At 56.0% G+C, this 25,262-nt stretch overlaps 1 protein-coding gene across 2 annotated transcripts in view; it reads right to left on the bottom strand.

Annotated features, from left to right (window-relative positions):
* VSTM2B (V-set and transmembrane domain containing 2B) overlaps window positions 1-24,945 on the bottom strand; it is a 30,405-nt gene extending 5,460 nt beyond the window's left edge. Inside the window, exons 1-5 of one of the 2 annotated variants that reach the window (XM_003355830.3) lie at window positions 24,763-24,930; window positions 23,715-24,334; window positions 22,957-23,141; window positions 21,981-22,010; window positions 20,134-20,614 (exon numbers count right to left, since the gene is read on the bottom strand). In XM_003355830.3, the coding sequence (XP_003355878.1) occupies window positions 20,134-20,614; window positions 21,981-22,010; window positions 22,957-23,141; window positions 23,715-23,796 (778 nt within the window). In that variant the 5' untranslated portion in view covers window positions 23,797-24,334; window positions 24,763-24,930. Of the gene's footprint in view, window positions 1-20,133; window positions 20,615-21,980; window positions 22,011-22,956; window positions 23,142-23,714; window positions 24,335-24,762 lie in introns of both variants that reach the window. The other variant, XM_005664465.3, reaches the window with a different exon arrangement.

Genomic DNA, 25,262 nt, shown 5'->3' with positions numbered 1-25,262 from the left:
CCCCTGGGACCCTTGCTCTGCCCACCCTGTCTGGAGGCCAAGCCTGTGAGTTGGTTATGGGGGGATCCAGAGGTAATAAACTGGTCAGCCCCACCCTGGCCTGTACTCCCACAGGTCCCAGAGTGGACTACCCCCGCTCTGCAGGCCTCAGGAGCATGGGTGGGCTGCTCCCCAGCTGACCAGTGACAGCTACCGCCTCCCTCCACCTGCCGTGCCCATGCTTCCAGGAGCATGGATGGTTGTCTTGGCCCCAAGGGTAACTTCCATCCCTGCAGCACCTGTCACACGGGCTGTGGACAGCAGGGAGCTGCAGCCCCTTCCCCTGGGGGTTGAGGGGCCCCAGACCCTCTCCATCCCCACTGCAGGCCCACTCTTAGCCTGGGAGCCGATTTGGGTGAGGAGTTTGCAAAATAGTTCCCCTCAGAGGTTGGCGTGGCTCAGAGGCTGTTAGTTTTTGTTCTGTTTGCTTTGACGATAGCTTAAAAACAAAGAAATGTATTTCAGGTTAAAGAAGAGTAAGTAGGAGTTCCCGTCGTGGCGCAGTGGTTAACGAATCCAACTAGGAACCATGAGGTTGTGGGTTTGATCCCTGGCCTTGCTCAGTGGGTTAAGGATCCGGCGTTGCCGTGAGCTGTGGTGCAGGTTGCAGACACGGCTCAGATCCCACATTGCTGTGGCTGTGGTGTAGGCTGGTGGCTACAGCTCCGATTGGACCCCTAGCCTGGGAACCTCCATACGCTGCAGGTACGGCCCTAGAAAAGGCAGAAAGACCAAAAAAAAAAAAAAAAAAAAAAAAAAAAGAAGAGTAAGTAAAATTCAGATACATTTGAGGTCTGAGGTTCTACCCCCAAAATAGGTTACAGGCTGGTTCTGGCTCTGGTGACCTGTGCTAAGTTGGAGTTTCACTCAATACGCTGACACCATACTGCTTGGCCTTGTCCCCTCCAGCGCTGCACCAGAACATTCCCACAGTGAGGACAGGGAGCCAGAGAAGAACAAGTCCAGCCTCAGTGGACAGAGCCACTCCATTGATAAGCACAGATCTCCTAACCTAAGGACCATGACGAGAGTCTGAGGACAGGTCACTCGGCTGTGTTAAGCAGAGCAAGGCCACTTCCATCTATTCAGCCTTTTGGGTTGTCCTAACAGGTCTTCTGGGGGAGTTCTCATGGTGGCTCAGCAGAAACGAATCTGATTAGCATCCATGAGGGCCCAGGTTCGATCCCTATCCTGGCTCAGGGGGTTGGGGATCTGGCATGTGGTATAGGTCGCAGGGGGGGCTTGGATCCTGCGTTGCTGTGTCTGTGTCTCGTAGGCTGGCAGCTATAGCTCTGATTAGACCCCTAGCCTGGGAACCTCCATGTGCCGTGGGTATGGCCCTAAAAAAGACAAAAGACAAAAACAAAAAAACAAAAAACCAAAAGACCAAAAACCAGGTCTCTTAAATAAGGGTTTCTTGGCTAAAAAAGTTAGAAAACCAAGGGGAGACCCCTGGACACAGTTCTTTCATCACGGATGATCAGTTCTATTCCTTTTCCCTTTTGCTGCCGTCTGAGAATGAGACAAGAGGGCCAGCCCCCAAGGGGCAACAGTCTGAGCCTGGCTGGCCTTTATGGGCTGGACGTGGACACCCACTTAGCTTGGAGACCGAGGCCCGTTTGCCTGGGGCAGCTGGGAAACGATCAGCTCTTTTTTTTTTTTTTTTAAGACTGTATTTATTTATTTATTTATTTATTTTTGAAGCTTATCTTTTTTTTTTTTTTTTTTTTTTTTTTTTGCCTTTTTTTGCCATTTCTTGGGCCGCTCCCACAGCATATGGAGTTTCCCAGGCTAGGGGTCGAATCGGAGCTGTAGCTGCCAGCCTACACCAGAGCCACAGCAACGCGGGATCCGAGCCGCGTCTGCGGCCTACACCACAGCTCACGGCAATGCTGGATCGTTAACCCACTGAGCAAAGCCAGGGATCGAACCCGCAACCTCATGGTTCCCAGTCGGATTCGTTAACCACTGCGCCACAACGGGAACTCCCGATCAGTTCTTACCCCTTGTTCTCGTCACTGGCCCTGAGCCCCCGGCCCTGACCCAGCTCCATCCTGGACCCATTGCCAGTGAGTGTGGTGATGGCCAAGCCCAGCCAAGGAAGCCTCCCTCTTGGGGCCTCCTAGGGCCAGGGTACAGGGACTCTGTCTGTGGGTTTGCAGGGCCTTGTGGAGCAAAGCAGGGAGGCACTTAGGAGTCCTTTTGGCCTTGATCTAGCACCATGCCTAGAAGCTGCGGGTCCTGCAGTTTGGTAGAGAAGCAGGCCCAGGGTTGCTGGGTCTTGGAACTTTCCATATCTGTGGGGGAGATGCAGAGGGTCCAAAGCACGGGGCCAGTGCCCAGAGCAGTGTCAGGACTGGAGGCTCTGGAGCTGGCCCCTCACTCTTCTTCACCGTGTCCCTACTTCTCTATCTTCTCCTTGCTGGTTGCAAAAACAACTCCCACGGAGCCCAGGGACAACGGAAAGGCACCAAGTCACCACTTGAGGACTCAGTCTGGACTGCAGAGGCGTCTGGCTTGGTGCGTGTGGAGTTCTAAAAATTGTAAATTATAATTGAACATGGAAAACGTGGGAGACTTTTACATAACAGCACAGATTCATATGTCTACTGGAAAAGCCCACGGCCCAGCAACCCTGGGCCTGCCCTTCCACCAAACAACAGGACCAGCAGCTTCTAGGCAGAAATCTCCTTCTCACTGCTCCCTTCTGACCCCCCGTGCAGCCCTTTGCCCACCTGCCTCACTCAGCTCCATCGCCCACACTTGGCCCTGGGTGGCTGGCTGAGCCAGCTCTGGTGTGGGATCCAGGGGGGGCCTTGCTCTCACCCTGCCTTCAGCCCTGTGTGACGATGGGGTGAGCCCTCCTTGCCCTGACATTCCTGGCTTCCTGATGGCCACCTGTACCTGCCCTGCCCTGGCTCTCTGTCTCCTGGACACTATGCTGGCTGGGTCCAGCTGCCCAGCCACAGCAGAGCTGGAAGGTGCCACCTTGCAAGGAGGCTGCTGCTCCGTTGTTGACGTTTTAATTAAAGCCTCTTCATGGGTGTTTATTCAAAGGGAGTCAGCAAGGAATAATCGAGCACTAATGGAAGTGGATAGAATTAATTTCTGCCATAAAATTAATGTGCGCTGGTAACTAGGGCAAAAACTAGGAGCAACCGATGCTGATGGGTTTCAAAGGAAACTCGAAGCGTGGGATGCAGAGGTGCAAGAGGACGTACAAGAGAGGGGTAGCCTGGTCCTGTGTGGACCCTGCCCTGCTGGCCTGTCCTATCCTAGCCTCCGGCAGCTGGCTCCTGGGTTGCAGGACGAGCTGATCCTTTTGGTGGATGACAGCATGTCCATTGAGGGTGATGCCCACAGGACAGCCTTGGTGTCTGGGCAGTGGGAGGAGCCTGAGCAATCTGGGGGCAGCGACCCGTGTTGTTGCCCATTTTAACCAAGCCTCACCATGCCTCCTAAAGCACTTTCCTGCTTCCGTTGCCATCCGGTGCCCATCCGCCTCCTTCCGAGGCACCTTAGAGACCTCTCCCTAAGGCACGCAACTTGGATGGGTCCCCTCTTCCCACAGGCGAAAGTCACTGTCTCACACCACATGGGGGCTGCTCCGTAATCCTCCTGGACAGCCTCACCCCCCACCGCTCCGCCGCCACCAGCCCTGCCCTCCAGTCCACAGTTCCCTGGCAGCTCACCCTGCAGACCCACTCCCTCCTCCTTTCCCTTTGTCTAGGTCTGAGCCCTACCTCACCAAGTGCCACATCCTCCAGGAAGCCCTCTCTGAGCAGCCAGGCCCAGGGGGCTTGGCATAAATGAATGCCTGCTGTTCATGTGGCCCTTGCCCATGTCCCCTTCTCCTCCAGCCCCACAAATGGCTCCCTCACGACACGTCCTGCCTCTCTAGTTGGTGGAAGCCCAGGTGCCCAAAGGCTCCCTTTGCCCCTCCGTCCTTCTCTCCTCTGCCCCCAGCTAGCAGCCCCACCCACATCCAGGGATGGAGACCTGATGCTGGAGCTGAGGACCAGCAATGGGGAGGGGATGGAGAGCCACGTATGGCAAGGAGAGCCAAGTACAGGCAGGCTAATAAAAGCAAACCCAGGAGCTCCCGTCGTGGCGCAGTGGTTGACGAATCTGACTAGGAACCACGGGGTTGCGGGTTCGACCCCTGGCCTTGCTCAGTGGGTTGGCGATCCGGTGTTGCCATGAGCTGGGGTGTGGGTCACAGATGCGGCTTGGATCTGGTGTTGCTGTGGCTCTGGCGCAGGCCACTGGCTACGGCTCCAATTGGACCCTTGGCCTGGGAACCTCCATATGCCGTGAGAGTGGCCCAAGAAAATGGCAAAAAGACAAAAAAAAAAAAAAAAAAAAGAAAAGCAAACCCAGCCAGCTCCCGCTGGGGCCAGGCTCTGCAGCAAGCCTGTTACGTGAACTCCCAGCCTCGGCACTGCAGGAGTTACTATTTTATCCCCATTTTACAGATGGGGAAACTGAGATTCAGAGAGATGAAGGGACTTGCCCAAGGCCTCGGTTTGCCAAAAAACATACAGAGTGCCCAATTAAATTTGAATTTCAGACAGACAAGAGAGAATTTTAAGTTTATGTTAATCCCACATATTGCCTGGGACCAACTGACACTAAAATGCTATTGATTATTCATCTGAAATTCAAATTTAACCAAGTGTCCTATATTTTTATTTGCGAGATCTGGCAACCCTCCCAAGGCCACACTAAGATAAACAGCAGATCTGGGACATGAACCCAGATGAGGTGGCTTCTGTCTGTGAAGCACCACATATACCAGCTCAGGGCCGGAGAGCGGGAACTCTCCTTCTTCCAGTGCTTCTGCTTTACCCCAGCCCCAGGCTTCCAAGGAAGAGAGCCTGGGTGATGAGGTGGGTTTGGGTTTTTTTTCTGTTTTTTTGTTTTTTGTTTTTTGGTTTTTTTTTTGTATTTTAACATTTGTTTTTAAGGTTTTTTTTTTTGGGGGGGGTGCTCTTGCAGCATATGGAAGTTTCCAGGCTAGGGGTCAAATCAGAGCTGCAGCTGTTGGCCTACACCACAGTGACAGCAACGCGGGATCTGAGCCTACACCATAGCTCATGGCAACGTCGGAGCCTCAACCCACTGAGCGAGGCCAGGGATCAAACCCACGCCCTCATGGATACTAGTGGGGTTTGTTACTGCTGAGCCACAATGGGAACTGCCAATATTTTAACATTTGTAATGGCTTTTTAATGTGGCTAACTTTGTTGGTAGCTCCTTTCTAGCTTCTTAATTTTCTTAAAATGAAATCTTGCCCCAAATGATCCTTTAATGTTGCCACTTAGTGAAAACAGTTAACACGCCTTTCCTTATGGCCAGGTGGCTGGTGTCTTGCAGGGCCAGGAGCAGCCCTGTCCACAGCGAGTATCAGGATGCTTCCTAGGCAGGGATGGTGGTGGGGGCTCCCTCAGTGCTGGGCCCAGTCCTCAGGGGAGCAGCCCCCACCGCCCATTCAGCTTCTTTAAATTTTGAAGATGTGGGATGCTAATAAGCCTGTGGGTCTTGGTTCTTGGTGCCAAGAGAATTTTTTCCTTCAATCCCTCAGGCGCTCTGGGAGGTAGGAACCACTGTGCTTGTCAACAGGTAAAGCACAGAGAGGTTAACTGACTTGCCTATGGTTGCACAGCTGGTAGGCAGAAAGAGGAGCTATCTCCAGTGACACCCAGGAACTTGCAAATCAAATCCAGACTCCTTTGCCTGGAGGAAGCTCTTTCTGAGCCTACCCTGCGGGAAAGTTCTGCCTTACCTACCTCCATACTGCCTCAGGTGCCCCAGGTTCCAGGCAGACTGGGCTGCCCTACTCCCGTTTCCTGCCCCCAGGCCTTGGCTCATGCTGGTAGACAGTCTTTCCTGTTCTCTCCTGCCCAGGGACACACACAGGGTGCCCTCCAGGACAGCTCTTAATCTGTCTGCTTCTCACCCCCAAACCCCCATGGCCCCAGCCTCACCCCTGTGCTGGCCCTTTAACTGCCCCCCCCCACGATGTCAGCAGTTCGCTGTTCCTGATTGGCTTCTCCACATCCACTGACCCCAACTAGTCGGGCAACTGCCTAGCCAGAGGCCAGAGTGCCCTTTCCAAAGGCAAAGTACACGTGATACCCCCCAACCCCGAGAGGCTTCATCTAGACTGAAGACCTAATCCCTCGCTGGGCCCCTCCTCACCCGCCCCCACCCTCACATCTCCCTTGCGGCTCCATCATCCATCCACATGGCTCATCTCATGGCCTCCCATTCACTAGCTGCCCCCTCGCCCCCACAGGGCTCCCTCAGACACTGCATCTCCGTGGCCCCATCAGAGGCTCCCTTTGTCCCATGAGTCACATTTCTTCGGGGCTGTGTTTGGGCGGCCACGGCCGTTTACGTTTCCACCACTGTCTTCTCTGCACCAAGCACCTCTCTTTACACCCAAACCCATCACCTAGCACCCTGCCCACACCCTGCAGTGCGCTCAAAGCATTTGTTGAATGACTGCAGTCTTTCTTAGATGCCCCCAGCGGGCCTGAGCAGGCATGATGCAGCAGGCACTGGCCAGAGGCTTCACGTTTGTCATCTCAAACACAAGCTGTATCTTCAAACACAAGCGGGGGCTGGAGGCCCATCATGGGCACAGTGACCTGACCTTTTAATGGCCCAAGATCATGTGCACACATCTCTCTCTTTTTTGTGTGTGTGTGTCTTTTTTTGCCATTTCTAGGGCTGCTCTCACGGCATATGGAGGTTCCCAGGTTAGGGGTCTAATCAGAGCTGTAGCCACCGGCCCACGCCAGAGCCACAGCAACTCAGGATCTGAGCTGCATCTGCAACCTACACCCCAGCTCACGGCAATGCCAGATCCTCCAACCCACTGAGCAAGGCCAGGGATGGAACCCACAACCTCATGGTTCCTAGTCGGATTTGTTAATCACTGAGCCACGATGGGAACTCCTGCACACATCTCTTGGTCAAAATTTTCTCAAGGTAGTTTCACCATTTTACCTTCATTTTCCCTTTATTCCAATTTCTTCATCAAATAATTGTTGTTCCACTGTGATGCCACGTGCAGCTTTGTAAACCGCTTCAGATTTTTCCCTTGGGAAAAAATAATATGCGCGTGTGTGCGTGTGTATACACATACACACATACATATAATGTGTATAATGCATATGATAAAAATATATTTGTATAACTCATATATTTCGTATAATTTATATATTTATATATTTTTGTCTGTATATACATATAGTATATATACACATATATAGATATAGATACAAATATTTGGACTAAATCAGTTGTATTTAAATCTTTTAAAACAGTAAAACTCCTTTTTCAAGCTGATGATGTTACCGCATTATTTAATATCAATAAGATTGCTTAATATGTAAAACCATTAGAGGCAGAACTGCTCTGATTGAAGCTGGAGATAGGGCTGGGGGCCCAGGGTTCCAAGGAACCAAGTTTGGGAACCATTCATTAGCTAGAGGCTCTCGAGGGGTCCTTTCCGGATCTAAAAGTCATGGACTTAAGGGTGTCGTATGCCCATTTTACAGATGAGGAAAAGGAGAACTGCCAGGACTTCAAATGAGTGGTCCCTGGCCCTCCTCAAGGCACTGAAGCTCCAGTTAAATCTCACTTGTTCCCTCCATCACTTTTGTGTCCCTTGAGGCCACCCAGATTCCCCAGGTCAGGACAACAGTGGGCACTCAATTAATGCCTGTTCAACGAAGGCCGCTCAGTGTGTGGGTCCAGGCCTCAGCCTCCTTGTCCTGCTCAGGAGAGCTGGGTTTGGCCAAGAAAAAGCAGGAATGACAGACCAGAGGCCCAAGGCCAGGAGAGAAGGGCTGCAGGTCCCCGAGGCCAGGCAGCCAGGACACAGCGGCAATTCCTTCCTCTAGATTCCACCTCGCTGACACCAGGGTATTTCTTTCTGTTTCACACTGAGGATCTTTCCTCAGCAGCACAATTTAACCAAAAAGGTTAACACATTTTAATTGCCCAGGGATAGTGCTCTGAAAATTCTATAACATGTGCTCATTAAACAAAATTAGCACAGAGGAGCTGCCCAGGATATGTCACGCATTAAAATATGACTCTGTAGAATAGAATGCATTATGAATTATTGCCCTGTGTATTTTTTGTTACATGAGTCTTTAACATGAATATGGTTATTCATCTCTCCACCCAGAGATCTGATTTTTTAAACGCTTGAAAAAATGTATCTACATTAATTTTTACAGGGACGATAATCATGAAGCCTTGGCCAGGCTGCATCCACTAGAATGCCTGGTGTCCAGCAGATGGAAGGGTCCCCTGCTTCCACCCCTCCCCAGAGAGTGATGGAGGTACCACCTGAAGGATGAGGGGTTCAGGGAGCTGGGAGCTGGGGCTGTGACCACTTACTCTACCCACTTCTTCTGTGGCCCAGATATGGAGCACAGAAGCATGAGCCGGCATGAAATTCTGGAACTAGCCGCTGTGCCATGCCACCACCTGGATCTTTCTCTCTGTGGCCTCTTTCCTGGAAGATGTGGATGGAGGGTGCAGAGTTCAGGTATGAGGGATGCCGACCCTGGACACGTGTGTAGCCCCAGCCCCTCTCCTTCTGGAAGGCCCATTTTGCATCTCACATGCACTCATCTTCCCATCTGTGTTTCATCCACATATCCACACATCCTTCTTTTGATCCCCTATTCATCCATCCTTCCACTCAATCACACCTTTCCTTTGACCATCCACTTGTTTTGCCACCCACCCATCCACCCACCCATCCATCCAACCATCCATCCATCCATCCATCCATCTATCCATGACCCATCCATCCAAACTTTTAGTTCAATCCCCTTTATCTCTTGGCTGGATCACTGGCTCTAGAGTGGTCCCCCCACATCCACTCTGCTCCCACCTCTCCATTCTCCACAAGAGCAGCCAGGGTGTCATTTCAAAAAGCACCCTGCCCTGCCAGCCACTTGCTCCCCATCCATGCCCTTAGGACAAAGGCAAAGCTCCTACCCCATGGTGTTTGAACCCTGAACTCCTTCTGACTTAATTAACCCCTTTGCAACTTCCTGCTTTCTCTGCTGCAGCCATACTAACACTTTGTCAGGCCTTTGTACTCCCCTGCTCCCTCTTGCACAGGATCTTTGCACATGCTGTCCCCTCTTCCTGGAAGGCCTTTCTCTCTCTCTTTATCAGGCCAATTCTTAATCATCTCCCAGACTCCAGCTTGAATGCCATCTCCTCCAGGACCCTTCTCTGACTGGGTCAGGTCCCCCCATTCTAAGTTCCACAGCCCATGGGCCCCTCCTTTAGAATGCCAGCAATGGCTGCAAATTTCTATTTGCCATGTGACTATTTGGTCAATGTCTGTCCCTTCCTCTTCAGGCTCTCAGGACCTTGTTGGTCTTATTCACATTGTATCCTCAGTGCTCAGCCCAGTTCCTGCATATAAAGAGGCTCAATGGGCATTTTCTGGATGAATGAGGAAATGATTGATGGAACAAACTAGTGCCAGGCCCAATGCCCATGAATGTGGGGTGCCAGGGATAGATGGTGAGAAAGAATTGGGCCTGCCTTCCCAGAGCATCAGTCTGAGTGGGGTGCTCTGTCGGGCACTGACTCCAGTGCCAGAGGGATGGTAAATGCCTGGGCGCTTCAGTGCTCAGGATGGAGGCAACCCTTAGGCTGCAAGGTCAGGGAAACCTACCCCTTCTGTGAAGTGACCCCTACCACCAGCCCACCCTGGCTCCACCTCTTCTGAGCCCCTCTTGCGTCTCAGCTGAAACCCAAGGGCATTCTCAGGGTACCTCCTGCTCAGTGTGGCCATCACAGCTGGGTGGTGAGCTCCACCCTGAAGCAGGGGCTGGGTCCACCTGATGCTCTGGGCAGCCCCCTGCCCCTTGCCCCGGCCAGACCAGAGAGTTAGCCCAGGGCCCCACCCTGGCTCAGAATGAGCCCTGACACCATGTCAGCTCCCTCTCCTCCAGGGTTTATTAGAAACCTTGCTATGGGCTAAGCGGCATTTGTGTGAGAGTCCATTATAATAAGAGTCACTGTGGAGTTCCCACTGCAATGCAGCAGAAATGAATCTGATTAGGAACCATGAGGTTGCGGGTTCGATCCCTGGCCTCGCTCAGTGGGTTAAGGATCTGACTTTGCCATAAGCTGTGGTGTAGGTCGCAGGCACGACTCAGATCTGGTATTGCTGTGGCTGTGGCGTAGGTCGGCAGCAACAGCTCCGATTGGACTCCTAGCCTGGGACTCTCCATATGCCATGGGTGTGGCCCTAAACAGACAAAAAGACAAAAAAAAAAAAAAAAGAGTCACTGTAGGGGGACTGACATTGTAGCTGGGCTTTCCTGGCTTAAAGAAAACTGAGACTTCCCCGAGGAGAGCGGATGGGGAGGATGGGAGGATGAAGAGTGGGCTGCATGCAGGGGCCAGGGGGCAGCAGAGGGAGGCACTCTCTCTCTTTGGCAACATCCGTCTTTTATTTATCTTTTTTTTTTTTGTCTTTTTGCCATTTCTTGGGCCGCTCCCACAGCATATGGAGCTTCCCAGGCTAGGGGTCGAATCAGAGCTGTAGCTGCCAGCCTACGCCAGAGCCACAGCAACGCGGGATCCGAGCCGCATCTGCGGCCTACACCACAGCTCATGGCAACGCCGGATCGTTAACCCACTGAGCAAGGGCAGGGACCGAACCTGCAACCTCATGGTTCCTAGTCGGATTCGTTAACCACTGCGCCACGACGGGAACTCCAACATCTGTCTTTTAAAGGTGGGAGGGCCTTCTCAGCGAGCCTGCAGTGGGCTCTTCGTGCTAGGTGGGGGCAGGAGGGAGGCTCATGTGGGACCTGGAGGGTCCTGGCCCCCTGGACCTTCATGCAGCCCGCTCTTTATCCTCCCTCTGCCCGCTGGTCCCTGGGGGCCAAGCAGCACCTTTATTGTCAGTCATCAGGCTAAGAGAGCCACAGTGACAACATCTGGGCGGGTGTGAATACGAAAGGCAAGATGCTGGAGCCCATGGAAGACAGTGCAGGCCCGATCCTGTAACAGTGGCCTGGCCTCATCCCCTGCCATGCCAACCCAGCTTCCCACACATGTGGCTCCATCCTTTCCAATCCAGGCCACCCTGGAGGCTCTTTGGCTGCTTGACTGTCACTAGGGGGCCTTGGTCCTTCTGCTCCCTTGTCCTGTGCTGTACACAAGAGCCTCTCCTCAGAATGTGACTTCCTTGTCAGCCCACTTCCTCCCCTCACAGTGGCCTCCCTGCGGAGGGCAGCCTGTACAACAGCGAAGCAAGACCAGGCACTACCCGGGCGCAGAGCCGGGCCCACGTGTGCAGGTGCAGGTGTACACCGTGGTGGTGCGAGGTGCGGTGGGAACCGCAGTGAACCTTGCTCACCCAGGAGCTCCTGACGCATGGACCACAGCTGCGACCAGACAAGGAGAAGGACATGGCACCACCCCCATGTCCTGTCCTCCCCCCTCCACATGGCACCGAGAGAGAAAGGATAAAAATAGCACCTCCCAGAGCCATTTGCAATCTGAGGGCGCTTGCTGCTCTACATCGCCATCCGCTCCTTCCCTCACCTTTAGCCCCATCAGGCTCACAGCCCGACGGAGACAAGTCTCAGAGCAAAGTCTTAGACAGCAGCACCCGGTCCAGCCCCCAGACCTCAGGAAATGACCCTGGGCAGTCAGTGCCATTCCCACAAATGGGGCTTTTTTTTTTTTTTTTTTTTTGGTCTTTTTGCCTTTTCTAGGGCTGCACCTGCGGCACATGCAGGTTCCCAGGCTAGGGGTCTCATTGGCACTGTAGCCACCGGCCTACATACACTACAGCCACAGCAACGCCAGATCTGAGCCGCATCTGCAACCCACACCACAGCTCACAGCAACGCCGGATCCTTAACCTACTGAGCGAGGCCAGGGATGGAACCCCCAGCCTCATGGTTCCTAGTCAGATTCGTTAACCACTGCGCCACGACGGGAACTCCAAGTGGTGCCATCTTTTAGGTGTCGGGCCTTGTGTGAAACTCTACTCTTTCTGTGGATTTTCTCCTCCGATCCCATCCCTCACTCTCTGGCCTGGGCACTGGTGCATCCAGATGATAAGAGTCGTGGGAACCTGCACGAGGTGGCAGCAGGAAGCAACCGGTCAGGATTCAAATGGGAGAGGAACATGAGAAGCAGAGTACTTAGGAAGGGTGAGAAAATGAAGCCCAGACGCCGACTGCTGGGTGGTGGGCGCTCCATCAGGCCCAGCAATGGGGAGATTTGCTGGCATTCAAACGCTGGCTTGCCTACTAGCTGGCGAGAGCTGAATGATAAGAAACATCTGAAATGTCAGGAGGGAGAATAAAATGGTTGGAAAAGGGGCGAGTAAAACGTCCTCCCGAACTGGGATCAGCCCTTTCTCGAGTTTGTTTTGTCTCCTCCACCAGCTCCTTTAAGAGAGGACTGGTCTTGCCTCGGCCCTGGCTGACCACAGCAAGACTGCCTATGGCCTTGACCCTTCACAGGTGCTGGGTGTTCAGCTGGGTGCACTCAGGACAGCTGGCCTTTGCGGATATGAGTGGTCTGTCCCCCCACGGCAGGGTGGTCACTTCTGAGCCGGATGCATCTGGCCTTTATGGATATGAGTGGTCTGTCCCCCTTCCAGCAGGGTGGTCACTTCTGAGCTGGATGGAGCAGGGCCCATGGGTGTGTGGGTGAGCAGGTGAATGGTGGCCCTCCCAAAAAAAAACCACTCTCCTTGAACCATAAAAACAGTAGCCAGTCCAAAGTAGCTTTGATATTTCAGCCTGGAGAGCAGTAATCATGGAGCGGAACAACCAATACTTTCCAGAAATAGCCTCACCCAGGACTGCTGACGCAGGGACAAGGCTTCACAGCCTTGCCTTGGCAGCGCTGTCTCATGGAGGGTGTGGTGGGATAGGGGGCCCGAGCATGGTACAGGCCTCAGACCCTTGCCGCTTGCTCTGCAGCCCCCCTCCATGCTCTCTGCTCAATGGTAGCTAAAGGCAGCTGAACCCCAATGCACAGGAGGCCGAACAGGGTAATGCATCTTGTATTTATAGCACACCTGCCCTGAGAACACCAAAGCCACCGACCAGCAGGCTGTTTTCACCAGAAGACACACGCCAGAGAAGAAGGTTTGTCACCCTTCTTAGGGAAAAGGCAGGACTCAGCAGCTGAGGGTCTGGGTCTGTTTGCCTATCATCTTAAACTTTCTTGCAGCCCTTACGTAAGACAAGGTGAAGCTTCTCAACAGCTTTGGATATGAGTTTCCAAGAGATGCACGCTAACAGTCAGCAAAGCATGGGGGAGTAGGAAGGATGATACTTTCTGCCCCCTGTGCTGCAAAGGTATCTTAAAGCCAAGCCAGCATCTCCCGTACAGCTTAAGGGGTTTAGCCCACAGTCGAGCCCTTGTCTCTGTCCACATGGGGCAGAAGTAATCAATATCGTATTACAAAAGCACTTGACCTCATTTATTCCCATGGATGCTTGGGGAATCCTTAATATGCAGAGCTTGAAAAATGTGCGCCTGGCGTATTTAATGAGACGCTCCTTGGTGGGTTCAGCTGCTGGTGACATTTAGAAAGCCTGGCTCTCTGCTCCTCCTGTGGGGCTGCCACCCCAGCTGGGAAAGGGTCTGGGCTCCAGGGAGGGGCCTGTTTGAGGACGTGGGGCAGGCGGCGTCGCAGGGAACTGCAGAAAGGAAGGACACCAGTGAGGGGCACGCGTGGCATACACCAGGTGCTCCGTGGAAGGCACGGGTGATTCTTTCTCATTATCACAATCCCTAATGCAGCTGTTTCATCCTTCATTTGGGGTATCCCTGATGCTGAGAGAAAGGGTGCATGGTGAGCTGACTCACTGCTCGGTGGTGGACAAAGGCCCTTCTGTTTGGTGGGACTTTCTCAATCCATGGGGCACAGGGGTGGGCAGGAAAGGCGAGGCCTCCAGAAACTTCCCCGGAACTCACCTAAGCAGGAGGACAAAGCCCCAGGCGCCTCTTTCAAGCCTAAAGCCCCACACTGCCTACAGGAGACCTCCTCTGCCTCGGTGGGGTTGGGGGCTTTCTCCCTTGGGACTCCTGCTGACAGCGACCTTTGCGCTGGAGCCCCCCGGGTGCACTTGATGGCCCGAGCCACGTCTGTGGTGCCATCACTGGTTGCTGCTCATGGCTACCATGCGACTGACTGATGAGGATGCGGATGCCATGCAGTCGATAATCACACACATCTGCCACCAATGCGGGTGTCTGCTGCCAGCTGTGAGGCTCAGCCTTGTCCTTTATGAAACCCTTTGATCTTTCTCTTTCACGATGCGCAGAGAGCCTCACCCTCCCGTCTCTGGTCTGGGACATCTCTGACTAGATGTACTTCCTCTTTAATTATGATCCTCGTGTCACACCAGCAATTGAGGAAAGAGGGTGTTGTTTGTTTAAGGGGATGGCTTTCGGGTCCCTGCGGGTCTAGGGAGAGGAAAGACCAGGTGACTGCCGCCTGGCTCTGCCAGTCTGGTTGGAGACTCTGCCCACTGCATGGAGATTCTCCCTGGGCTCACGGGCACCATTTCCACCTGATTTGTCATCCCCCAGGGGCATGGGTGGAAAGTGAGTGCCTTCACCTTGTCCATAGCCCCCTTTGGTCATGGTTTACGGTTGCCATGGCAACACCCAAGGATGCTCCCCTTGATGGCTCCCAGTAATAACAGTTTCTCTAAAGCCGTCACACCTATGGCCTTGGCTGTCTTTCTCTCATTATTAATTGAAATATTGAGAGCCAGTTTTCTGTGCGGGCACCAGGCAGCAGTTTGCCACGACCAGCCGGCTCTCCGTAGGGGCCAGGGCAGCTTTTCTTGGAGCCAGAGCCCCGAGGCTAATTAGAGGTTCACATGCCACAGATCTGATCCCCAGGTCTCTGCAGAGGGGAACCTCTTGCCAACATACAAGCCATTCAGTTGCAAACTGTATTCTATTGAGGCCACACTTGTCTTCACCATGGCACCTTTCCAGTTAGAAGGGTTGGTCTGGAAGACACTTCGTTTTGTTTTTTCTCTTTCTTGCTTGCTCTCTCTCTCTCTCTCTCTCTCTCTCTCTTTTTTTTTTTTTTTTTTTTTCTGGAAATGGCAACCAGCAACAAAGTGTTCATGAAAAATAGGTCAGTGTTCAGATTAATTAGGAGCCAGATTTATGAACATGGCTAAGAAAAAGCCTGGTCTCCTGTGCAGTTCTGCTGTGCTAATCTAGCCTGTGTTATTTTTAAGCACAAATATCAAAATGTCTCTTGACAAATGAGACGTGAAATGAATGAGTTTTTGCACATCAACTTTTAGTGCAAATATGTATTTGGCTACATTGGGCACACACAGGGCACAGGAAGGCCTTTCTGGCTGGGCTCTGTAGGAGTTAAAGGATGAAGTTTTGAGTAAGTCCCCTCACTCCTTTCCTGGCATTACCAAAACAGCTCACTGAAAACACAGAGCAGTGTTTGTCGGGGACTTCTGATTTCTCCCAGGAGCGATCACTTGATGCGTGACTGTCTGAGGAGGTGAGCTGGGACCATCTCTGAGGCTGCTGATCCAAAACAGCCAGTGCTAAGCCACTGGGGCCTTAGAGGGCCTCTTCCATCAGAAGCTCAGCTCTGGGTTTGTCTTGCAGTTGGAGCAGGGTAGAATTCATCTCCCTCCCTTGAGAGCTGGGTTATTCCCTTTATCCCCCCAGATCCACCCTCCCCCTCTCTCCACTCTGCTCTGAGTCCCTGGAGGCTGGCTGGTGTAGGCTGCATCACCCAGGCACCCAGCTCCATCAGCTCCCAGGAGGGTTTGGCCCATGGGAGGCCCTGGCGAGGGCTAGAGGGCAGGAGGAGATCAAAGCCCTTGCTGGGCCACTATGGGTCCAATGTGCTCCTTTCCCAAGGCCTCAGCTCTTTGCAGTGAGACCTCTGCCCAGTTAGCCTCTTTCCAGGTTCAAGTTCGGGTTCTGCTAATTGCTCCCTCGCTTGCCTCTTCAGGCCAAAGGTGCTAATGGCTCCCACTAGCCCTGGGGGCTGGTTCTCATCATTGGCTGCCCTATCTGTTGCACACTTTAAAAAATACTCTCATCGGAGTTCCCATCGTGGTGCAGCAGAAACAAATCCGACTAAGAACCATGAGGTTGTGGGTTCGATCCCTGGCCTTGTGGGTTCGATCCCTGGCCTTGTGGGTTCGATCCCTGGCCTTGCTCAGTGGGTTAAGGATCCTGCGTTGCCGTGAGCTGCGGTGGAGGTCACAGACTGGCTCGGATCTGCTGTTTCTGTGGCTGTGGTGTAGGCCAGCAGCTACAGCTCTGATTAGACCCCTAGCCTGGGAACCTCCATGTGCCGTGAGGGCGGCCCTAAAAAGACAAAAAAAAAAAAAAAAAAAAAAAAAAAAAAAAAAAAAATTCTCATCGCCTCTCCTCCATGACCCTGTTTGAATGTGCCATCTGCTTCCCCAGCACCCTCACTGCTACACTCTGCAAACATCCATGCCTGGTAACCTAGTGGCAACAGTCCTTCCTCATCCCCTTCTCTCTAAGCTGCAGAGATCTGTGGGGCAGGGGTGGGTGTGGGGTTGGGCAAGCCTGAGGTTATCATCTGGCGCTCCTTCTCTGACTTGTGCTGCTAGTAGCTCTGAGTGACAGCTGGCCTGCTGCAGTCCAGTGAGGCTCCGCAGGACCAAGCCCTGCTCAATGACACGACCCTACAGAACAGTTCCTAATGTCTATGACTCAACACTCAGTCTGCAGTCTTCATTCAACCAATAGCTCACAGCCTCAGTGGGGTGGCCTTGGCGGGGGGCGGGGGGGGCATGGGCCACTTAATTAAGATGGCATAGGAGTTCCCATTGTGGCTCAGCAGGAATGAACCCGACTAGTATCCATGAGGATGCAGGTTCGATCCCTGGCCTTGCTTAGTGGGTTAAGGATCCGACGTTGCCGTGAGCTGGGGTGTAGGTCGCAGACATGGCTTGGATCCCGCATTGGCTGTGGCTATGGTGTAGGCCAGCAGCTGTAGCTCCGATTTGACCCCTAGCTTGGAAACTTCCATATGATGCAGGTTTGGCCCTAAAAAGCAAAAAGCAGACATGGATCTCTCCTTGGGATCAAGCCACTCGGGTATGTTTGTGGGTCCTCTAACCCACTTCTCCATGCCCAGGGTAGGACACAGAGGGGCCCATAGCACAGTGATTCTCCCAAGAGCTTCACCCAGAGAGTGGAGGACCCAAGCCTTCTGAGACGACCTCCCAGCTGAAGCCCCACCTTCCTGGCTCTCCAAACGGGAGGCGGAGAGAAATTCGGGGCTCCTTCTGAGATGTATCTGAATGGTTCAGGAGCTAGCAAGGGTTTTGGGGTGAGAGACCTTAGGGGCCACCATACCCCATCTTAGTTGCACTGCCCTGTCAGCTGGTTGTGTTTTCTGGAGGGAAATGAATGCTATTTCCCACTGCAAGGAGGGCAGAGGAATCCCCCGCCTGGGCTGCTGCCCTGCCTATTATGTGGGCATTAATAGGCTGCCCTGTAGTTGGCAGGTGCCCAAGGCCCCACCTGCTGGGAGGCCCTGGCACTGTGCCAACAGAACTGAGCTGACCTGAGGCCCTCCAGATCTTCTAGAAAGAAGGGCACTGTCCATGCTACCTTCCATGGAGCCTCCTTGTGGTCAAACCAAGAGATTGGCCATCTGACCTACCATGCCAGGCATAGTCAGGTCAGCCTCAGTCTGGCTCTGGCCGGGGGGAGAGGGAGAAGCAAGCAGGAGAGAGCGCGTGACCTTGGCTTCATTACCATTTTTGTGAGCACTATCAAGTTCATTCTCAAAGCTCTCTTTTCACATAGTGCTCCCTGACCAAAGACTTCATTTTTTTATTATTTTATTTTATTTTTTTGTCTTTTTGCTATTTCTTTGGGCCGCTCCCGCGGCATATGGAGGTTCCCAGGCTAGGGGTCAAATCGGAGCTGTAGCCAATGGCCTACGCCAGAACCACAGCAATGCGGGATCCGAGCCGAGTCTGCAACCTACACCACAGCTCACGGCAATGCTGGATCCTCAACCCCCTGAGCAAGGCCAGGGACCGAACCCGCAACCTCATGGTTCCTAGTCAGATTCGTTAACCACTGCGCCATGACGGGAACTCCCAGCAACTTCCATTCTAAGTTCTCACTGAGGTCAGGGATTACTGAAATAGTTCTGAAAAAAATACATCCAGAGATGTTAAATTTACCACTTCTAGGCCTAGCCTTTAAAAACTCCCCTCGCCATTCTCCATATCAGCGTTTCTCTATTAAGCCCTACCAAAATGATCTGACTATTTTCTCAATCGTCCAAGTCCCATTCTAAATGCATCAGAAAGGAGTCAATTCATCACATGTCACGTGTGCCTCAGAGCCATAGCGCTTGGTTTACTCGGGGAACAGGGTTGAGAAGGGCTGCTTTCATTCTCTCTTCTCTTGTCTATGGGCTCTATGTTGATGCCTAGAGTGATCTTAGAAGCCACTTCTTGAAGATGGTAGAGTTTCTGTCATCCTGAGTCCCTGAATGACTGCACGGAACAGAGCCCCCCGCCCGTGCATGATATAAAATCAGAAACAATACTTTGCATTGTGTTAATACGCCTCTGGCATTTAGGAGTTTTTCACAGCAACTGGTATTATCTTAATCTAACATGGGGAAAGTTCCAAATCAGATGGGAGGTTTGGGGCGGGGCCCTCCCCAGGGTCTCAGCGGACTGACCTTCCCCCACAGCCTGGGGGAGCCTAAGAGGAATGAGGCCTCCAGATCCAGCCAGGGGCCTGAGCTACATGGAGAAGCTCCCGCAGGGAGTATAACTGCGTAAGAAACAAGTGAACTGACATGAAAGACAAACTGGCAGGGTCTCAACTGTTTGAAGGCTTTAGAATCAGCCAGGGAGGGAGGCTAGGATGCCTGTCTCCTTGGATTCAGCAGGAGAGTCCTGCATCCTTAGCATGCTCTGATGCTGATGGCAGGTGGTCTGTGCTCTGAGAACCATGAGAGTAGGGGATGACAGTGTGCTCCACGCTGCCCCCGTTCCCCAAAGGTTTATATACAATGGTCCCAGAGCCCAGGCTCCAGGTGCTGCAAGGCCCATAGGGATGCTCTCTATGCATCAAATAAGACTGAGACGGAGTGACGTGCCTCAAATCAGATACAGAGAATGAGCACCGGAGCTGAGCTCACCTCCGAGGCCTATCTTTGAGTGGCTGTTGGGGATGAAGGATGGTTTGGAAGGAGGGACACCTTGGGCAGTGGGCCCTTCCACCCTCCATAAACGCCCACCATTGCTAAGCAGCCCCTCCTGCTCCAGAGTTGCCCGCCCTGCCCTGCAGTCCATCCATTGTCCTGATCTTCTGTTCTCTGGCCCCTTTCTGCCTTCTCCTCCTCCCCCACCCGCAGCCCTCTCAGCTCCCTAGGAAAGCAGGCCAGAACTTTTGGGTGCCCTCCTCACCACCGCAGGGCTCCATCCTCACCCCCTTTCCTCTCCACGAGGATCCAGAGGAGACTGGAGTGGTGATTTACAGCAGAACCTGTGCCTGGTACTGGCACGGACATAGCCAAGGAGAGCAGACACTGCACAGCCAGGCCCACCCCTGCAGGCTTGGACAGAGACTCGCTATTCGGTTCAGTCAAGCAGCATCCAGACATCGAGGCGTGAGTTATAACCACCTCTTCTCATTCTAGATTCCTGCCCACTCTTTAGGGCTTAAGGGCTCCAGGAGAAAAGCAGGCCCCCCAGGGTTGAAGTGCAGCCCCCAGGGTTCAATTCTCCAAACTTAAAGGATGGGTCCCCTCACTCCAGCCCTGTCAACTGCAAGTCGCCAGCTAGGCAGCCCCCAGTCATAAATACAAGTCGTGAATGCTTCAAGCCACCAACAACAAAGACAGGAGAACAGCAGGGAGGGAGCAGAAGTGAGGCTGCGGAAAACGCGCCCTGAGCGCACCCCGATTAACCACCACCGACTCTGCATCCGCAAACAACCCAAGTGGGGCCGCCCCTCTGGCCAGAGCCACCCCCACGTGAGCCACCCCCTTACCTGAGCCGTGCCTCTGGCGCAGAAGGACCGCCTCGCGGGGTGGCGGCGACGCTGAAGAAGCAGCAGCTGCGGCCGCGACGGTGGTGGTGGCTGCGTGGGCCGCGGAGGCGGCGGCGGCGGCGGCGGCCTCGGGGATTCCGGGGCCTGGGGCCACCGGAGGGCTCCCGGGAGGTGGGCTCTTGTCGCCGCGGTCGGGCTCGGAGGTGGCTCGGCCCACGGCGCCGACGTTGGTGGCGCTGGCGGCGCTGGCGGGGCCGTGGCGACGTGGGCCGCTGCTCTGGATGTGGGATACGGCCTCCGCGGCCTGCATGTTGGGCGGCGCGAAGCGCGAGAGCACGCGCAGCAGCGCTTGGGCCTTGTGTTCCTGCGTGTCGTCGTCGCTGTAGTCCGACACGCGGCACTCGTACACGCCCTCGTCCTGCCGCCGCACGGCCGACAGTCGCAGCCGGTGCGAGATGTCATTGCCCTGGACGCGCACGGTCTGCAAGAGAGAAGGCGCTGGGGTCAGAGACCGAGATGGGCAGGCCCGCCACCGGCGCTCCCGGACCGCGAGGTGCAGCCTCGCCCAGCCCGGCGCCCCGCCCAGCCACCCCCCGCCCCAAGGCCACAGCACCCCAACACTTTTCAGACCCAGCTTTGCCCAGCATCAGGATTCAGTTTTCCTTACTGCCCTGTCTCAGCAGTGGCATGGGGGCTCCCAACTCCCTGAGGGGGCCCTGTCCATTGCATCCTGTCTCCAGCTCCCCTGCATCTTAACTAACTGCCCCAGGTTGCACCCCGTGCTCTCATAAACCCACCTTCCAGTCTTCCATAGCTTTCCCGTCTGAGCCACAGAACCCACCCCTCCTTCCTCCCTTCGGCGCTCTGGAGAAACCTCAGGCTCCGCCTCTAAACGCTAACCATCCATGTTTTCCCCCAGGAACCAGCTCCATCTGGCGCATCCGCTCTGAGGCTTGGCCTTCAGGCCGGGCCTCCACGTCTTTTCGCCCTATTATGTTCCCTTATTCTAGAATGAGGAGGGCTGGGGAGCGTCCGAAGGAAAGCCGCCCTGCCCTCCGAGGGCACATATATACCTGTCCCCAGCTCCAGCCCTTCGCAGCTAACCCTCCGTCCGTCCAAGGAGGCAGGCCACGCAGGGGGCTGCTGCCCGACCCCTTGGGTCCCTGCCACTTAGGACCCTGCCTCCCCCCCTCCCCGCAGCCTGAAGCTCCGGACAAAGCCCACCTCCTTGCCGCCTGGTGGAGATGATGGGGAGCAACCGTTCTGCGGTCCTCCCCAAACTCCCAGGGAACCCTCATTTCTGAACTGAGCATAAGAGGAGGTCCTGATCGGTTCTGGTTATTTCACGCTCGGAAAGCTTGGGTGCATCTCCTCCTTAACCCTGGCCAGACTGCCGCCGCCCCCACCCCCACCCCCCCCCCACCTCCCAGACAGCTCACAAAACCTAGCACCGCGACCTGCAACCCAGGCCGAGGAGAGGGCTGCGGTGGAAGGCGCCGCCTGGGCGCGGGGGTGTGTGCGGGGCGGGGGTGGAAACTCGATCCGGAGCATCCGTCGCGGCTAAGGCAACGAGCCTGAACGCGCCGTACGGACGTTGGAGAGTTTTACAGGTGAGCGTACAGCGGAGGAAAGAGATTCAGGCCTAGGACCCTTGATTTACACAAAAGAGAACCTGATCCGCTATCGGCGACAGATGGCGCCCCGACACGCCAAGCAGCCCACAATGCCAGGCTGCGAGCTGGGCCCTAAACCGCACGGCCGCTGAGCCTTTCTAAAAGGGAGGAAGCTGCGGGGCGCAAAGCGGCCAGAAGGGGTCTCCCGCGGCCCGCGCTGGGCTCCACACTTACGCTGATTTTAGTTGCATCCTTATTTGTTACCTAAAATGCAAAGAGGGAGAGAGAGACATTAGGCTGTCGGCCTTCAGGCTCAGGGAAGTCAGATGCGCCTCCCGCAAGAAGACCCTCCGCAGGCGGGCTGAGTCTCGAAACCGCTCCTGATGTGGCCATGGCTGAGGGCAAGAAGGACATCGGGATTTTCAGGAGTTTTACACAGAAGGAAGCAGGGCTTGGAGCTAGCATGGCGACCGGCCAAGGAGGGGCTACCCTAGCACACCTGCCAGCTAAAGAGGGGAGGCTGGATTGCCACTGGGGTGGGAAGAAAGGCCCATTTCCCTCCCGCCGGCAAATCCTCACTCCCTACGGTATTTCTTTAAATCCCTTGAAAAACTGGCTGGAGGGGCCGGTGTATCCGGACAGGACCCTGTGGGACACGTGAGCAGCAACTCAGGGTGGGACTCTGGGTAGAGGGTGGGTAGGCTGTGGTGGTGGTGGTGGTGGTGGTGTGTGTAGTAAGCCTGAGCTAGAGACTGGTTTAAGAGGCAGATGGGCACTGGAGGAAGTCCCTTTGATCCTGTGGGTTTGGAGGTAACCTGTACATCGTGCTCTGCGGGTGTCTGGAACCCAGCCCAGAGAAGCTTAACTCCTTGGACCTGTGCCCTGGGGGCCTCAGAATAGCAGAGGGCAGGGAAAGCCCGGCCCCAGCAAGCCGTCTTCTTTCAACACCCAGCACCCCTCAACCTCTGGTCCGCAGCCACCAAGAGCAGGCGGACTGGATAAGGCGGTGGAGTTCCGGAGGTTTCCGGGAAAGGGCATGAATGAACAGGATCTTGGGGGTAACCAGTGCTGTTGTTGAAAGTGCTGTGGGGATGGAGAAGGTAGGAAATGGGTGGCACCGCAGGGCGGCGCCCTGCCTTCCTCGCCAGAGTTACCCCTGCCGCCCCGGGTTGAGCCCAGCGAGCTCGGCGTCGCGTGGGCGGCCGGTTACCTTGCTACGGGCGCCGGGCACGCTGAGCGCCAGCTCGTGCAGCAGCTCCCGGGGCGGCTCCTTGAGGTACCACCACTGAATCTCCAGCGAATACGAGGTGGCTCCACTAGCCCGGAACGCGCAGGGCATTTCGATATCGTCTCCCTCCCGTACTGTCACATCTTTGGGGACTTCGGTAAATGTAGCTGGGGGCGGGGGAAGAGAGAGGCGTGACCAGCTGTAGGGCGGGGGGCTGGGGCAACCCGAGGCGAGATGTTGAGTCCTCGGCTCGCTGGCCTTGTCCCCCACCCCCCTCCCCCCCACCGCCCCCGCCCCAAGCTACTCGAAGGGCCCAGGCGCTGGCAAAGTTCGGTCGAGCAGCTGCCCGGCCGCAGCAGAGACCCGCTACCGCTGCAGGCTGCTTCCCTCTGGATCGGGCGGGGCAGCAGGGGCGGCTTACGCTTCTCCCTCGCGCCTGGCCGCTACCAGAGCCAGGCTGGGGCGCGCCAACTCCCGTGCCCCGCAGGCCGCCGGTCCGCAGTCAGAGCCCCGGTCTGGCTCCGAATGATTCGGCCGCTGGAGCCACGGATGCGGCGACCCTTCGCCGCTCTCCACCCCCTACCCCTCAGGGCCAGGGCTGCAAATCGGGATTGCTGGAGACCCGAAGCCTTCTGTTTCTTTTTCTCCTCCTCCTCCGCGGCGACCGGGGTAAGCTGGCTCTGGCGGCCCCGGCAAGGACCTCCCCGAGCCCCCCGCGGCAGAAAAGTTCCCGCGCTCACCGTCGGCCACGAAGAGCAGCAGGGCGTGCAACAACAACGGCGGCAGGTATCCGAGGGCGCCGAGCCGGTTCCTCTGTTCCATCTCCCGCAGGGGGCGCGGCGGCGGCGGTGGCCCGGGCGCGGAGAGGCGGCTGTGGCTGCAGCGCGGGCTCGGATCCGGCTCGGGCTCGGGCTAGGACGCCTCGGAGCCTGCCATGGCCCCGCGCGGCGCCCCCTCCCCCGGCCGCCGGCGGCCGCCAATCAGCCCAGCTCCCTAGCCGGCTTGCCCGGCGCGGCTCCGGCGGGGGGCGCTGCGCGGGGGGCGCGGAACCCTAGGTCCCGCCGGGAGGCTACTGGCGATCGGTCCTTGCCGTCCTCTGTCCGGTCGTCCACTGGACGATGGGGACCTGCAGTTCAGTCTCTGCCCGGCGGGCCGGTCAGGGGCTGGGCCGTGCCGGGACCCATCCCTGGCCAAAAGAGTGCGCGCCTCAGGGCCGTGAGCTTCTGCCTCCCGGTCTCCTGGTTCGGCTTCCGACTGCCACCTACTCCGCCTGCCTCCCAGCTCTCCCGCCGCCGCCTCCGCGGGTTTCTCCGCGGCTCTTTCCGCAAGGCGAGTGGGCGCTTAGCTGCGGCGCGCAGACCTGGAGTCCGACCCAGCGCAGCGCGGGGAGAGCGGGTCCGGCGTGGCGGACCCACAGCCGGAGAGAGGCGGGAGAGGGGGAGGGGAAGGGAAGAGGGAGGGGGCGGTCAGTGGCTGGGCACTGTGCCGCCTCCGCCGCTGCATCACCCCCGCCCTCCTTCCTCTCCCTTCCCCTCCCGTCTTCTTGCACAGCCGGCACCGCCCCCGCCCCGGAGCGCCCCCCACCTCCCCCCCCACCCCCGTAGCTTGGAGGGACTACAGTCTCTCTGGTTGGCGTGCAGCCCCGCCCGCACCCGCTGTGGCTGGGGGTCCTCCCACCCAAACTCTCCCTGGCTTCTTCCCACTCTCCATCGCCCGAGACGGCCGCTGGTCCCTGCGCCCCGCATGTCCCGAGGCTCTCTCCGCAGACCCCCGCCCTCAACTTCTTACCCCAGTTTGGGCAAAAGGCTGCACCGCTCTTTGTCCCAGGCCCAAGCCATGGTGGGTGGGTGGGCCCGGTGGGCCGGGGAGAAGGGCGGAGCGCTGTGCTGGGCCGGGGACGAGGCTGGGTGACGGCGGCAACGCCGGGAGTCTGCAGTGTGCGGGAGAGAAGTGAGCGCAGAGCGCCCGGCGAGCAGGTGCCTGTGGCGCGGAGAGCGCAAGAGCGAGCCAGCGAGCAGCAGCCGTGAGTGACGGCAGAGGCGGCGGGGGTGGGGTGGGGTGGGGTGGGGTAGGGAGCGCCCGGCACGACTCAAGGCCCTTGAGGTTTCCGGGCGGGGCTGGGGTTCCTGCACCTTGATCTCTGGCCCTTGAGTCCCCACTTGCTCTTCGCGGGTCGCCGCCCTCGCTTTACTCGGTGCAAGAGGGGAATCCCGAAGAGGCGGGAGGCAGAGGTCGGGTCCACAGCCGTGTTCCAGAGCCCATCCCCCGGCTCCGCATCCTCCGCATCC

The sequence above is a fragment of the Sus scrofa genome, chromosome 6, assembly GCF_000003025.6.
Source record: "Sus scrofa isolate TJ Tabasco breed Duroc chromosome 6, Sscrofa11.1, whole genome shotgun sequence".
Classification (NCBI taxonomy): Eukaryota; Metazoa; Chordata; class Mammalia; order Artiodactyla; family Suidae; genus Sus; species Sus scrofa.
The sequence above is the reverse complement of the archived record's forward strand: the minus strand, read 5'-3'. Positions and strand labels throughout refer to the sequence as shown.